The 17,274-nt window shown below is 39.2% G+C and overlaps 1 protein-coding gene across 6 annotated transcripts in view; it reads right to left on the bottom strand.

Moving 5' to 3' along the window:
* Positions 1-17,274, bottom strand: part of UTRN (utrophin) — a 386,253-nt gene that overhangs the window by 41,684 nt on the left and 327,295 nt on the right. For all 6 annotated transcript variants that reach the window (XM_055714514.1, XM_055714513.1, XM_055714516.1 and 3 more), the window contains 2 exons: positions 9,549-9,634; positions 657-814 (listed from right to left, as the gene is read on the bottom strand). In XM_055714514.1, the coding sequence (XP_055570489.1) occupies positions 657-814; positions 9,549-9,634 (244 nt within the window). The remainder of the gene's footprint in view (positions 1-656; positions 815-9,548; positions 9,635-17,274) is intronic.

Genomic DNA, 17,274 nt, shown 5'->3' with positions numbered 1-17,274 from the left:
TTCCATTATGACATCCTCTTTTTAATTCTCATCTTCTTTAAACAGACGCTCCTTGCAGCCTCATTAACCCCCTGCATGTAGTGTGGAGCTGAACAGCAGGCTGTAAGACAGCTTTATTCCATGTTCTGATCTGCTGCATAAAGGCTTATGACATGTAAATGTCTATGCTTGACGTTTCATACAACTGCAAGGTCTTTTGCCAGTAAAATAATGTTAAATAATTTCTTGATGCACAAGGTCAAAAATTACTACCAACATCATTCTCTTGTTCTGTTGAGATCATGTCTTGTTCCAGCAGAGAAAAGCACGTTGTTCTCACAGTATCAGGTTGCTTGGAACGATGCAAAGCAGGATAATTGGCTGCTACAAAAATTTTTAACAGCTTTTAGAGCAGGCCGGTATTGTCAAAATCACAATGGTTTATATATTCTTTTTGCTAAAGGTAATTTGTTTGATCCTCTCCTAAACCATAAACCATCTTTTATAGCTGCATTTTCACAATAACTTCCCACATTCAGTTGCAGAAGCATATTCATTTCTCTTCAAAATTCAATGGATGTTTATAAATTCCTCTCTTCTTTTTACACGACATGGAAGCGAATCTTAAGACTTCAGATAGAAGGTTTTTTTCCACATAAAAGTCTTTGTTATCTTACCTGTTGGAAGCAGCTACGCACACTGGGCTCAATGTTGCTGCCACCGAAGGCTGCCACTTCCCCGAGCTGCCGTGGGATCTGGATAGCATCGTGAAGCAGCAGGCCCAACTGCCTCTGGTCGCACATTTCTGTGGGGCCTGCCACCTCCTTGAAGAGATCTGCAACACCGACAAGAGGCACCAGCTCATTTCATTTCCATGTACACCCCCTTCTATTCAGTAATGTTGCAGCTCAGGCTTTATAACTTCTGTAATTTAGTCGTGGTTACAGATGGCCACAGTCCCATTTACAATAGTTTACCCTCATCTAATCTTGACTTTTTTGACTACGTTTTCTTGATCTGTAACCACACAAATGAGAAAAGTAACACCAAATCAATGGAGCTATATTATGGTTTTTTATGGCATCTCGTGATAAAACTGTACGTGGCAGCTCCTGTTTTACCTAGGAGCAGCCGTGTGACAAAACAAAGACACATCACAAAATCAGAACAGCTTTCTGTCCTATTCCATCATTACCATGTTGCCCCCCTAATATTAGGTTTTCTATGTTATCACCAGGGAAGGACACCTTCCACAAAGCACAGGAGTTCTCAATCCCCACGTGTAAGAAACCAGGAAAGGAAGGCAAGAGAGTAGCATGGCTGAACTCAGACCTGCTGGTCAAACTAAAGGGCAAGAAGGAAATGAATAGGCAACAGAAGGAAGAGTATAGGGATCTGCCCAGTTGTGTAGGGATGGAGTCAGGAAGGCCAAGGCACAGCGGGAGCTGAACTTTGCAAGGGATGCAAAGAATAATAAAAAGGGCTTCTATAGGTATGTCAGCCAGAAAAGGAGGGTCAAAGAAAGCATACTGGCCCTGATGAGCAAGACTGGAAAACTGGTAACAACGGACAAGGAGAAGGCTGACATACTCAATTTTTTTTGCCTCAGTCTTCACTGGCGACCTCTCTTCCCACACCTCTCAAGAGGACGGACTGCAAGATGGGGACCAGGGGAACAAAGTCCTCTCCTACTGTAAGAAAAGATCAGGTTTGCGACCACCTGAGGAACCTGAGTATGCGTGTCTATGGGACCTGATGAGATGCATCTCAGAGTCCTGAGGGAATTGGCTGATGTAGTTCCCAAGTCACTCTCTGTGACATTTGAAACATCATGGCAGTCAGGTGAAGTCCCTGGTGACTGAAAAAAAGGGAAACTTTGCATTCATTTTTAAAAAAGGTAGAAAGGAGGACCTTGGGAATTACTGACCTGTCAGTCTCACCTCTGTGCCTGCAAAGATCATGGAACAGATCCTATTAGAAGCTACACTAAGGCACACGGAGGACAGGGAGGTGATTCAGGACAGCTAGCATGGCTTCACCAAGGCAAGTCCTGCCTGACCAACCTAATGGATTTCTATGATGGAGCGACTGACTACATGACTGGACAAGGGAAGAGCTATGGATGTCATCTAGCTGGACTTCTGTAAGGCCTTTAACATGGCCCCCAACAAAATCCTTCTAAAATGGAGAGAGATAGATTTGATGGATGGACTCTTCAGTGGATGAGGAATTGGTTGGATGGTTGCATCTAGAGGGTAGCAGTCAACAGCTCAATGTTCAGATGGAGATCAGTGACAAGTGGTGTCCCTCAGGGGGCCGTACTAGGACCAGTACTGTTTAGCATCTTCATCAGTGACACAGTGGGATCAAATGCAACCTCAGCGAGTTTGCAGACCAAGCTGTGTGGTGCAGCTGAGATGCCTGAGGGACAGGATGACAGCCAGAGGGACCTGGGCAAGCTCAAAAAGTGGGGCCATGTGAACCTCATGAGGTTCAACCAGGCCAAATGCAAGGTCCTGTGCCTGGGTCAGGGCAACCCCTGGTATCAATACAGGCTGGGGGATGAAGGGATTGAGAGCAGCCCTGAGGAGATGCTGGATGAAAAGCTGGACATGAGCTGGCAATGTGTGCTCACAGATGAGAAGGTCAAATGTACCCTGGACTGCATCAAAATAATTGTGGTCAGCAGGGTGAGGGAGGTGATTCTGCCCCTCTGCTCTGGTGAGACCCCACCTGCAGTACTGTGCCCAGCTTTGGAGTTCTCAGCACAGGAAAGACATGGACCTGTTGAAGCAGGTCCAAAGAAGGGACACAAAAGTGATCAGAGGGGCTGAAGCACCTCTCATATGAAGAAAGGCTGAGAGAGTTTGGGTTGTTCAGCCTGGATGGAGAAGAGAAGGCTTGGGGGAGACTTTATTGCAATCTTCCAGTATCCTTCTAGTATTTAAAGGGGGCTTATAAGATGGAGACAAATCTTTTAGCAGGGCCTGTTATGATAGGACAAGAAGTAATTGTTTTAAACTAGAAGAGGTTAGATTTAGAATAGATATAAGGAAGAAGTTTTTTACAAGGGTGGTAAAACCCTGGAACAGGTGGCCCAGAGAGGTGGTAGATGCCCCATCCCTGGAAAAAATTAAGTCAGGTTGGATGGGGCTCTGAGCAACCTGATCCAGTTGAAGATGCCCCTGCTCATTGCAGAGGGATTTGTCTAGATGACCTTTAGAAGTCCCTTCCAATCCAAACTATTCTATCATTCTATGAAGAAGGAAATAATATTGCAGAAATCTGTATCCTATGCTAAAATATATGCCACCCTTCAGTTGGCTGGGGACAGAAGCACATTTGCTCTGAAATGAGGCTACAAATTACCACGAGTCACAGCTGGCCACGTGAAATAGCTTAAAGCAGAAGCCAGCAAGACAATTCAAGCTTAACATTAATCACATTTACTTCCCAGATAACCATGTCTGCTTCCATGTACTTTCCCCTTACTGATTCCCTTTTCCTAAGATAGGTGTGAGGCCACGCAGTGTAAGTAGACCTTCCGGGAAGACTGCAGTGACAGAAAAAAATGAGGCTGAAAGGGATTCAAGAAAATTGCTCCAAATACAGACACTGCAAAGACAGACGTTGCTTGTACCTACTTAAGAGTAAAGCACTGAATTAATAGGTCCATCTGCAATACAGATAATATTTCTTAAGTGTTTAACACATTTCTTTTGATTGAACATTTTTAATTGTTAAAACTTTCAGCTGAATTTTTTAACATGTTTCTGCCAACAATCCTTGATTTAGGAACTTTGTAGCTGTGTACATTAATATTTACCCACAAGATGAAACTAATTCAGTGTTTAAGATATTTTCAGGAGAATCTCAGAAATATTTTAGAATTCTGTGATTGGTACAAATTACAGAAGAAATGGAACTGAACTCATTGTATTAATTCCAGTTGGCTTTTACATTTTCCTTTTGCACTCAAGTGGCTGGCTTAGATTAAAGCTCTAAGTAATCTTAAAAGAAAAAAAATATAACAAAATCAATTTATACTATTCTTCTACTTTTCATGTTTCCCACAAGAAAAAACATTAACAGATTAGAAATACATGAAATTTGAAAATTCAGTCTGACTGCACTTCTGATTGAGAAACAGACAAGCTTTGTTCAGAAACACTCAAGAGAAACTCTGTTATTACACTGTGTAAATTGTTTTGCCCTCCATTTGGAGCAACTGCCAAGCTTTGTCAGTGTGCTTCAGAAAGCCTGGTCACACTTTTTGTCTTGGCAAAGGAGGCTGAGTCAGAAGAAAGGATTTGCACAAAACAGAAATCCAGACGACCGAATTAACTTTTAGAGTTTCTTGCATTTTCTTGCCCCTTCTTACTTAGTCAAACAAATACTACAGCATCTTCAGCACTCAGTGGTGAGAAAAAAAACTCCACAGACAACAGCAGTGACAGAACTATTACTGCATGGCTGCAGGCTCATTTTGGCAATCCCAGATCCTGTCTAGCTTCTCCAGCTGCAGCTGGGACAGTTTTCCAGTTTCTAAGAGTCCGTTTAAGGAATCTGATAGGGTAAAAATAAATAAATTTTTAAAATGCCTGTTTTATTCTTTCTGTTTGTATCACTCTGAGTGGAAACAGGCACTAAAAGAAGAATAACGCATTAAGTGTGAGGAAGATGAAGTGAATTCCTAAGCCCTAAAACTTCAGTTGATTGGGGAGCTAATAAATAGAGGGAAAATGATGTGGCAGGAAAGGGAATGATTAGCTAGGGTTGAACCAAATAGGAAATCAGCAAATACCTTTGAAGAGCTCAAACTCTCCAAAACACTTCCCTTAAAAAAAAATTTATGCTTAACACTAGCAGCTGTGCCATAACCAAAGGGTGTCCAAGTGCAAGGGAGTTCATGCATGGTATACTTTTCTCCCCAAACCCTCAGTGCCTTTGTGTGTGTGTGATATGACACACAGGAGGAGAAGCCCCTAAAGTAAAGGTATGGCAAGCCAAAACGTTCTCGCTACCTGGGCTATCCCCTTAAAGTAACCCACAAGCTACTCCCGGGCAAGCAAGGCATGGTGAGAGAGCTCTCAAGTGGTAGACATATGGGAGAAGGGGTCATTTTAGCTCTGACAGGGAGCACCCCAACACCACACCCATGCCAGTGGGCAAAGGGACCCTGTACATCACCCATCAGCAATGTCAGAAACCACAAGCTCTTGTAAATGGAGCTTATTAATATGTACATGTATTTTATGACTTTACACATAAAATACATTGATATAAAGCTCAAACTGTAAAAGAGACTCTACCAAAAGGAAAAGAAGAATGATTGGGGTAGCAAAAAAAAAAAAAGATTATTCAGACCTGAACCACAGGAAAAAAACAGAAACAATTAAAAAAGAAAAAAATATCAGTTAATCTTAAATTAAATTCAGCCTCACACTAGTATTCTGAGGATGACATCCAGCAGGGCTCAAAACTGCAGCTTAGCTGGACAACCTGAAGAAGTGTCCTTGTTGGTACAGAAGGGAATACTTAAAACTGTTTGAAAAGTTTATTAAATTCCTACCAAAATGGTAATAAAAGTCTTAGTAGTAAGATGTTCATGACACACATCTTATGTTGCACTGTTACAAACAGGATGCATATTTTTTCTTCTCTTTTTTTTTTTTCTTTTTTAAACTATCACAGTGTCAGTTACAAATGGTTTGAAAATTAACAACATAAACATAAGAGTGAAAAAAAGACATTCCAAAGATGATGTATATCACTTGAAAATTGAACTGCTTCACAGCTGAGATTTTTCAAGTAGGTTTTTTTTTTTTTTCACCTCAGATCCTACAGTTTTTATGTATTAAATTATATGAACGAAAATCTACACATTAAATAAAACTCCACATGTGTTTTCTGTTTCTGCTGCCAGTCTGGGCTTTCTGTGTTAAAAATGAGCTCAGGTAAGAGTGAAAAGCACACAAATGTACTCCTAGTTATTATACAGTGCTATTACTTCTCTCCACTTCTAAAACTCAAAAAAAGGGAGGGAAGATAAAATTCCTGCTGTCCCTCAGGAAATCCATACTCTGAGACATAATTTTTCTCCTGATTGCACAACTAGGCATAAAACCCGCTGTGAATAATCACACATGCAAAATCATTTTTTTTACTGCTGCTAACACTTGCTGATATGATTAAATTTACCTTCCTAGAACATTTGGGACACTAAAATTGAGTGGTTAAAAAAGTTTCATTTTTACCACAGCATTCAGAAGTCCTGTAATAATGTACGAACAACTGATGGTAAATAGAAAGTGTTTTGTTTATTTTGCTGAGTATTTTGGAACTAAACTAGTATTAACTTTTGTCATGTGCATGTTGTTGGTTTTTTTTGTTTCTTTTCCATTTTTTAAGGCTACTTCTATACCAGTGAACTGAACCGCAGCACCAAGGTCTAAACCCAAGCACTGGAATGCTGTTGTCTCTATCTTTAAGCCACTATACCCATTATGATTTTGATCAAAGTTGACTAACTCTCCCACAAAATAACCAGGAATGATGTGAGAGTTAAGTAGGGTCTGGAGTCATTTACAATAGGTAGCTCACACGTGGCCCCCTTGGGCTGGAGAAAAAGGGGAGCATAACATGGATACTGCCAGATGAGGTTGTTGGAAAAGCAGCCCTAGGCTATTCACCCTACAAGCATAGGTGTAACCAACTCACGGCAACTTTTATTTGCAGGTCCATTTTTATTCACAGGAGCACCCAGGTGTGTACTTGAAGTTAAGCATGTCTTTAAACATTTTCAAGAATATGCATTCTTTAATTGAGGCTTCAATGTTTCTTCTAAAGTAATTGGGACTTTTAATTAAAGATCCATTCTCATGTCAACCCTGAAGTCTAGCATCTTAAAAAGAAGCTTAATTAAAGAAAAAAAAAATCACAGAAGTTTCTCTGGCAAAACAGTTTTTAAAAAAATGTATCAAGTGAGGACATCCTACCTATACTGGAAATAATGTACAGTTAACAATTTTCAATGGAAATGAATGTGAATTAAGATGGCTGTTAACCAACCAACCAACCAACACCAACCCAACAACCCCCCCCCAAAAAAACCTCAAAAAAACCAAAACCAAAAAAGAGAAAGAGAAAAACGCTTCACATTAAAGAAAGGAAAAAGAACAAAAGCTTCATTTCACCAAAATGGTAAGTGAGAAAGATGGAGGTCAACTGCACTGGTAGACTGAAATTTTGTCCCCTGTCAGTTTACCCTATTATTTCATAAACCCAATGTCTCAGCAGCCCAGAAATGATGTTTCTTCAAGTTAATCCCCAAAAGGCTAGTCTCTGGAAAGGCTGAGGTAGAAGACACCTGAGCAGTCTGGTTAGAAGTTTTACAAAGGATTGAAGAGTTCATCTGGAAGTTTTTAAAAGAAGAAACTTCCCCATTTTGCTGCCAACTACTCTGAGAAGAGCATGCCTCTCAGACTACAACATTTAAGACATGGTCTGTGCTCTGCAAAGGGCTCCAACTGCAACCATATGATGACTGCCATGGTCAGAGGAGCCTGGGATCAACAACGCCTCAGAAATGCTTAGAAGAAATATGATCAAAAGGAGGAGCAACTGTCAGGAGCTGGTCTGAGAAAGGGAAAAAATCAGAATACAGGTAATTTGTACTAAACACTCTACCGCTCTTTCTTCCAAGTGACTTAATTTCCAGAAAATACTTGCCATTTCCATTATGATTTTCACTGGAGGACCTGAAAGCTCAACAGATAATGAAAAAATTTCTCACAATGGCAGGCAATGAGTAGGTTGTTTTACAATCAAAACAAACAAGACAGCTCTCACCAAAGATCCGTCTGTGCCCAAGGACCCCAAAAAGCTGTCTGCAAAGCCACCGAAGGCCAACAACCAGTACCTGACACTATTACTTACTTCTTTCCTTTGACAAAATTTCTTTCAGATTGAAAAGTTTTTTTGTGCCAATTTAATGGTTTGTAAGGACAATACAGCTGACAATAAAGATATCAAAGCCTCACCCACTGATCAGAACAGGAGTTACAACAGCAACAACAAAAAAAGGTGTATTATCTTAATTCTCTGTTTCAAGAAGCTGAGCAACTATTTCAATTTCAGATGTATTTCATATTGAAGTTACGGTCACTTGGTACAAAAGTCTCCTGAGACCTTTTCTGTACTAACTTTTTAGGACTCTTCACTGCAACCTTCAGAAAAAAGCCCACCTTGTTAACAGATTTGGAAATCTGCAGCCACTATCAGCTGCCATTTTTATTTTACTAGCAGACACAAAGCAACAACGTAAAAATTAATCTGACCTAGTAATTTCCTCCTCCTGCCTCAGTGCCTGTATTTGGTAAACAGTAAGTGTAGTAGTTCGTTACTGATAGCAATTTAATGTGAGTTTAGTCCCAGGTTTTAGTTTTTTAAAAGCATCTTTCGATAGGGTTACCATTATCTGCAGTCTAACTCCTATACTTTACAAAAGCTTCTTAATTCACACCAAATGGCAGACTACCCCCTGAATTGTCACTACTGAACATAGCTATGTTTACCAAGCTCTTTTAATTATGGACTGATCCACAGATATGTCCAATGACATAGGGAAACTAAAACTCCCAATGCCTTCTTAGTATGCCACTCAGATTCCAGAATATGCCCCAATGCATAAGATACCTGTACTTTTGCTCAATGTTAATAACCAAGATTACATTACCTACAAATGCTTCTAAGGAAAGCAGAAATTGTTGCAGAGCTTCAACGGTACGTGACAAATACAGTCCTTTACATTTTACGTGGGTTTCCAAAATGTATCAAGGAACTACTGCAACAATAGCAATTTTTAGGGTATGTGCACAGTATATACCTGTACATCACCTAGGATGCTCTTATATAGTGCTTAATCTCTGGTTCTGTATTTGTCAGGCAGGTTTGCTACAAAGTTACTCAATTCTCTTCTGCTCCTGCAATTATTTTTGTGAAATATTTCTATACTACTCCGTGTTTTTCAAGCTTGTGAGACTACTTAAATCAACATAATTTAAACTTTAATTGTACAGTTCTGGCAGAAAGCACATATACTGGAAAACCATTTTCAGAGTTCAGATCACCTCTCTCATAGACCATAAAATACAATTACTGGATTTTGATGTATTTCTTTGCTTTATCAGACTTATCGATCTGTTCCAATCAACACTGACTTGCTTGAATTTTCTGTAAAGATACACACATACTCAAGAACAGAATCAGTCAAATAGAATACTTCTCCAGCTTCTGCGTGGCTACAGCCTCCTTTGCTTCTGAAGAGTGCAATACTGTGCATTATGCTGATGCATAATTAATATCAAAACTTTCCAGTCAGGATATAAATCCTACTCTCTCTGTTGTCACTGATGAGAATAGAAACAACAATTTTATTTCACTTAACAAGAAAACTGTCTTGCTACAGGCATGAGAAATGTGTTACTACAAATTTTGCTACATGTGTTGTCATTGTACATGACTTAATGACATAAAGTAAGCATTTTATAAAATACATTCTTCCTTACATCTGTACTTCTCTTCCAGAAGGCCCTTAGAAAGAGACATCAAGCCAATTTTCAGGGACTGCACACGAATTTTTCCAGTTCGGCCACTGAAATTATAAAGATAAGACAATTCAATACAGTTTAATTTTATCTCATTCCAACTCGTCTATTAAAAAATGCAAAGGCGCTGGTGAGTTCTACTTCAAATACACTTCAAATCTCAAAACAAATTAATGCTACAAATAATTTAAGAATTCTTCCCTTATAAAAGCTCAGCTCACCTTCTAAGCAGTTTACATGTCAAAACAGTTTGTATTACTCCAAAAGGGCAGATATTTAGCTCAGTAAAACTCTCAACATGATTTAATAATGTGATATACACAGAAAAAATACACCAGTAGACAGCAGGAAAGCCTATTACTCAGTGTGAAACACAAGGACTGCAAAACAAAACCAAGTTTTCGTATCACAGTAACTAATTGATTATTTTCACTTCATTTTTTCCTTTTATGTTTAAAATGCTCTGATACACATGTGTACCAGGATATAAATAGCCAACCACATGCAGTAATTAAATGATGTGGAGCTGGTTTTCTTTAAGCAACATGCTTCAGGCTCAGCTTTGCCAACATGAAAAAAATAAACATGTCCAACCCCCAACAACCATACATCAAAAACCTTATGGAACATGAGAAAAAGTAAGTATGTACCAAAGCAAGTGATTTGAAAACTGCAAGACAAGACACTGCTCAAAAATGTACTTAAGCAATAAACCCAGGGTACATGGAAAAGCACAATTTTAAGTTCAAAAGATATTGTTAAAAGATCTGATGATTTCTTCTTTCAAAGACCAAAAAAGACGACACAATTTTGTCTTTAGATGAGACACGGCAAAATAAAAATGAGAATAGTAGATAAACTGTATATATTTCACACAAACCCTGCATTCAAGGTTAGCTGGGTCCTTCACCAGCAAGTAAGATAATACTAAAATTAATAAACTCAAACATTACTTTGGTCCCTTCTGTCATGTAGAAGTGATATATCTTTTAATTACTTCTGGAGGGGTTATTAGATCTATCTCTTTCTGTCTTACCCATTCAACATATGGTCTGCTGTCTGATTTACTTCACAAATGTTGTGCTGAATACAAAATTATTAATTTACTCCTGGGCTCTCAGTAAATTAGCTAAGCACCTTACAAATATTAACACATTTGTCTTCACAACCATCACCTAATCTAGTGAGACTATACAGCATTATCTTCTCCATTCCACAGGCTGGAACCGAGGTACAGAGAAATTATTGCCAAATTAATCTAAACCACCCATTACTTTTACTGCCTAGTTTGAAAATCAGGACTCAGTTTTGCAGAATGTTATAAAAGTGCCACCTATTTTATATATTCAAGCTTAGCTTCAAATTACCTCTTTCAATCACAGACACTACATCATTCTGGCATACTCTAACATGTTAATGGCTCATTTTGCAACCTTGATAAGGTTCTTTCCCCATTCTTTCCTGTGTAGGGTTGTCTGTGTTTTAACTTTGTATTCAATGGAAAAACAAAGCTTGACATTCATTTGGGCTTGATTTAACTCAGGACTGACCACAGCATTTGTTTATTAAAGGCAGAAATTCAGAAAAGCTTTGCAGCTAAAAGGTCAGGGCACATATGTGGAGGCTTCAAACTTCTCCAGAATTCAGCAGATTGCTATGGGGAATGTGTAAAACTTCCTTTGCACAAAAAGCATTTTCTTAATAAATTATACAAAAGAAAATTAAAAAGCCTGCAATATTACATTTTCCTAAAGAGCAACATATTTCCCCCTAGCCTTTTTCTTGGAAACAGCTAAATACTAGCACTGAAATAAGATACACAATAAAAAAAACAAAACAAAACACACCAAACCCAAACACCACTACCACCACCCTAAACCTATAGACTTTGTAGCATTGATACCTCTCATTCAATGTTTTAAGTCTGTCAAAAAGCTTAGAGAGTCACCAAACCACCGAGGTTGGGAGGGACACTTTGGAGATCATCTAGACCAATGCCCCTGCTCAGTCAGGCAGAGCAGGTTTTCCTGGATCATATCCAGTCAAGTTTTGAATATCTTCCAAGTTTTGAATATCTTCAAGGATGCAGTCTGCACAGCTTCTCTGGGCAACCTGTGCCACCGCTTGATTACCTTCACTTAAAAAAAATATATATCTTTTTCCTCTATCATAAAGCAGAATTCCCTGTTTCAGTTTATGCCTACTGCCCAGTGGCAGGACAACAGGCATCACTGAGAAGAGCCTGGCTCCATCTTCTCTACTGCTCCCATCAAGTATTTATGCACATTGATAAGATCTCCTTGAAACTTCTCCAGATTAAAAAACTCCCAGATCTCTCAGCCTCTCCTGACACATCAGATACTGCAAGTCCTTAGTTATCTTCATGGTACTTCACTGGATTTGGTCCAGTTTGTCCATGTTTCTTTTCTCCTGCGGAGCCCAGAACTGGACCCAGCATTCCAGATGTGTCTGACTAGTGCCAAGTAGAGGAGAAGGCTTACTTCCCTTGACCTGCTAGGAAGACTTTTCCTAATGCAGCCCAGGAGACTGTTGGCCTACTTTGACACAAGCTCATGTTGCTGGCTCATGTTCAACTTGGTGTCCACCAGGACCCCCAGGGCCTTTCCTGCAAAGCTATTTTCCAGGCAGACATCCTCCAGCCTCTACTGGTGTATGGGGTTATTCCTCATTAGGGACAGGCCTTTGTATTTCCCTTCACTGAACTTCATGAGGTTCCTGTTTTTCCCTTTCTCCAGCCTGTCAAGGTGCCTCTGAACGGCAACACAACCAACTAATTGTGCTGTGTGTACAAACACCTAAAAATCAAGGCCTTACAGTGAGAAGGTTCAGGAAACCTTTTAATGCTTGAAAACATACAAAATTCATGGGTATTTACAATTAAGTGCCAGCACACTATTCAGATTCACTACAGCAATACAAGCGTGCTTGTCATTACAAAATCAATTGATGAGACCACTTTAAGCAGGTCGGATACTTCTTGCTCTGCTCCTGATGAAGGTAAGCCTGAACCACTGTACTATTAACCGGTTTACAGCAAAGTTGTCTGTTCTCCATCAATACAACAGTGAAAGGCAGTACAAAAATGGCACGTTATTGACCTCTGACCTATCTTCAAGTGAAAATGGCAAAACCATTATAGCTGCTTGTCAGGAGCATTTTTCTTGTTTACTGAAGTCCATTTGTCCCTCTGTGTTGCCTGAAAAAAAGAGGACTCAGATAAAGTCTAAAGATTCATTGCCCTTATAGTGTGATGCTGACATTCTTCTCCTTCCCCAAATGAACTGGACTTGTATTGTTTCACGGGGAAGGGTAGAGGAAAAAGATGTGAGGGGGATGAGGAAATAAAGAAATCCTTGATTTTGTCAGTGATTCCATTGTCTCTAGCTATGCACCAACAGGCTCTGGCCCATATGCCTCAGGTATGATCCCACTGTTGCACATTCATCCACTGCCAGTCTGGAGATTGCACAGAACCCAGAAGTAATTCAACTTTTAAACCTGCCAAAATACGCGGTAAAAAAAGGTACACATTGGTTCCAGGCATGGCAGGAGAATGGATTGTAAGCATATACTACAGAGAGGACTATTTTAGTGGGGAATCGGCTAACTAGATCATTTGGGCAAGGGCACAGGAGGGTACCATACTGCACACCTAGAGAGGCTGGATTGGGATCAGAGCACATGATCTGTCTTTGTTGCATAGTTTGTGCTCTCTATTCAGAGAGCAACCATTCAGCTGTTTCAGAGATCCAAAAATCAGCTGCAGAGAATAAAAAAAAGCTACTTTTTATATAAAGCTGATGACTGTCACTACTGTACAGTAACATAAGCAAATGAGGGAAAAAAGGGTAAGTTAGAGTGCTGTAGTGTCAGAAGAGAAAGAATGAACACTTTTATCCTGTATCTTAGTACAGGAGATACTGGAACTACAGGATGCAGAAGAGGAGAGGGTGGGAAGAACAGGTAACACACAGGTAACAGCGGCAACAGACATGAGTCATGCCTCATGAGTTCCCTTGCTAATCCTATAACAACTGAACTCCAGACAAATGAAATTACTACGATCCCAACCTCACTACATCAGGCACAGGCTGCATGGAGCACTTGGGAATCATATAATACAGTTTAGCACTACTTGGACACAGGAACATGTCAGCTATAAAACAGTGTGCTAAATCCTAAAAATAGCATTTCTGTTTCTGCTCAAACACCTAGGATATTCAACTACAGACATTAAGGCAGAGTTAAAATTTTCTGAGAGTATGTCTTTCCAGGAAAATGAGTTTAGCAAACTTTACAAATACTTTCTATCATCATGCAACTGTCATATGCAAACTTCATCCCTTTCTCTAAGTAACTTCCTAACACAAAACTTCTTTGACAGAAAATACAATCTACATCGTAGTCAAAACGAAGGCCTGTGGCACTTCTTTAAGTAAATTATAAAGGGAGTTCTCAGGACATAATGAATATTAGGTTGCTGAATATGAGACAATAAAACTATTGTTTACCAATGATATGCAAGTGTTCTGTAGCATTGTGATGACATAGACAGAGGTAATATATAAGCATTTTACATAAGCATATGAATTATGTGAACACCAAAGGGGCAAACAGCGATGGGTACAGCTGCACATGATGGCTAGCCAGGTAACAAAAAGCTGCCAGAGAACAAGATTAAGTGCATAATTAAGGATGAGTGACAACAGAAAACAAGATACGCAATATCAAGTCCAGAGGAACCCTATGTCCCCCAGGGAAAGGGGGCAATATCCTAAAAACATCAGCCACTAGCACGGAAAACTGGAGAAAAAAAAAGATAAGCCCACTTCAGTTCAGACTTCTCTTGCCAAATAGCTCTCAAGCCTAGTCAACATTGACCCTGCGGCTAAGGACTACCAAGGACTGTCGCTACTAGTTATCTACATTACCCAGCAACAGAAGGCAGCCTATTAGGTCTCTGAAGGTCCCCATAGATGCCTCCACTTGATCAGCCACAGAGGTCAGACAAAGGAGCTCATTTTCCTGCCCTGCAGAGGGCCATATCCTCTCTAGAGTGCTTAGTACTATTCATGGCCTGCTAAGCTACTCCTGCAGAGTCCTCTATGAATCAAGACAGCTATCACCAACACAAGGGAATGCAACTGGAGCGCATGCAGAAAATTTCCATCAGCTACCGTCAAAACCAGGGCATAAAGTTAAGGCTGACTGAGCAGGCCTCTCATCCTTCTCATTCTTCAGAAGTTCAGATTTTGCTGAAATTAAAGCCTGGGATATTAACTGAGCCTGGTGTTAGAATTTGCCAGGTATATGAGTGCAACAACAAATAACAAAGTTGTAAATCTTCAGGGGAAGGCTGGGTCATAGAGAATGATCATGAAAGACAGCTTTGACCATATAGAAAACGTTAGCGTAAGTGCCATACCATAGATACCCTTCCTAGACTAATGTACCAAAGAAATTAAATTCAAAAGAAGGCATTATTGAAAGTATCCTAATATCAAATAACCCAAGACAATTTAGAAGTTGAAATACAAAAAAAAACCCCAGATAAACATTGGAAGACATTAAAAACAGTGCATGTAAGTTTCTTTATGGGTAATTCTGATTGAAATAATGAGCCATCACCCACAACTAGTACATGTACTCTTTATTATGTATGACAGACTTTAAAACAGCTGAAACAACTCATTTCAAGGGGCGTTAAGCTATTCCATTAGTACTGAAAGCTATCAGTCCATTGCATATAAATGACACTTGGAGATTTTAGCAAATGTGACCAGTATATAGCCTAGAACAATAACCACCGGTTATTGCTTGTGGATGATTTAGACATAGGTAAGCCTGGCCAAATGATTTCATAGAGCAAACCATTTCCTTCACAGCTCTCACTGTAAATTGCAATGCATTTATTTTTAATTTTATTTTTAAAAAAATTACTCTGGACTAACCAAAACAAAGAGCTCTAAGTTTGGAAAAAGTTTATAGGGCAGATGTTGCTGCCTGGAACAACCTTTGAGTCCTTGAAGAAGTTAAACTCATGAGTAAATTTAATGTTTCTCTCCTCGGCTTGAAGAATGAATCATTCCTGATCTGTCAGAAAATACCAGAACACAACAGACTTTTTCTAAAAATAAATTGCTTCTTTTCAAGGGCCAAAGACATCTGTAGGTAAGTCTGAAGAACTACTCAGTTTGCTATCAATCTGTGAATCAGTAATTAAATCTCAGGTTAATAGCATGCGCCTAACAGATGCTTTTTGTAGGCAGTTTAACGATTTGAAACATTGTATATGTATAACACCCGTGCAATAAACAATGGAAATGCCAAGACACAAATTAGCTCTTTTCTAAAGCCCAATTTAAAAACCCAAACCCAAACCCCAGCTTTAAATGGGTGCCTATTCTTTCAGATTTTTTTTTTGAGTGGATTTGAAAAGGGAGCAAGGAAACACATTGTAAGAGGTAATTTTATCTCAGAAAACCTTCATTCTCCATTTTGCAAACTTTGACTAAAGATTAGTCTTTCATCAGCTTGAAGAATTACCTACACTAAAGCTTTCAGCATAATAATAAGGGGAAATAGGAGCAACAGGGAATCCTACTGAAAGAAGGTTTTGTTGCTTACTACGTGCATTTTAAATATAAACAGATTAAACAACTGACTTGAACTGAAGTTAGGAAGCAAAGGTAAGCTGCAGAAAATACATAGGATTTGTGATCAAACTGAAAAAAACCACCAACTAGTAACTACAAAAAATTCTGACATTTTTAAACCTCTTATTCTAAATAACCAATAACATTTAAGTCAAGCAACCCACTTAATCTACGGCTCTATTTGCACGTGATGTGTTTACTCACTCACAATACAGAGCTCTGCAAAATAAAAGTAACTGGAGGAAGAACTTCCAGTCATTATTTGATATGCTCTCCCATTTTCCAGCAATAATGATAAGGAGTCCAACTAACAGAAATGTCACAATATTGAACAGCAATATTTGAATGTCAAAGCATAATAGGTAGTCAGCAAAAAGATAATAAATGGTCATATATACTCTGTTCCCCCCTTCCCTCTCCCCTACCACAATATTTAAAATAAAAATGAAAGATAAGATCCACAAAGTATAGGAGTGCTGGTGTGTAGTCCTCTAAAGGGAGAAAAAGCAAAAAGCTATGAACTGTTAGAATTTGGCACTGATTAAGTGAGTGAACACAGTGAAGATAATGCATACATCAACAAGTAAGAACTCTCTTTTGCATAGCCAGGTATAAGAATTTCTGTCATTATTTAAGAAATACTTTTGCTCTTTCCATCTTCAAATGGGGAGAAAGCAAAGAAATTTTAAAACTAACCTCATGCTGCTTAGAAATTCTGATCTGTGTTAAGTCTGAACTAAAGCATCTGTTCAATTATACACACTGAAGCGACCACCTGTGTATTGCAATACTGTCTTTATTCAGCTCCAGAAGAGTCCTGAAATGCCTTTGCTCAAGCAATGTAAGGAGATGCACTGTAGGGAATAGAGCAGCTGATTGAAACCAAGTCCTTTCCCCATTTTTGCTACAAAAGGGAGAACAGAATAGCAACCACACTAAGAAAAATGAGCAACAAACTCATGACTCAAAAGCACATCTAAATAAAAACATAGAGCCTGTAGGTCATGCAG

Source organism: Falco cherrug, chromosome 6, assembly GCF_023634085.1.
Source record: "Falco cherrug isolate bFalChe1 chromosome 6, bFalChe1.pri, whole genome shotgun sequence".
Classification (NCBI taxonomy): Eukaryota; Metazoa; Chordata; class Aves; order Falconiformes; family Falconidae; genus Falco; species Falco cherrug.
This window is presented reverse-complemented; position numbering and strand designations above follow the sequence as displayed.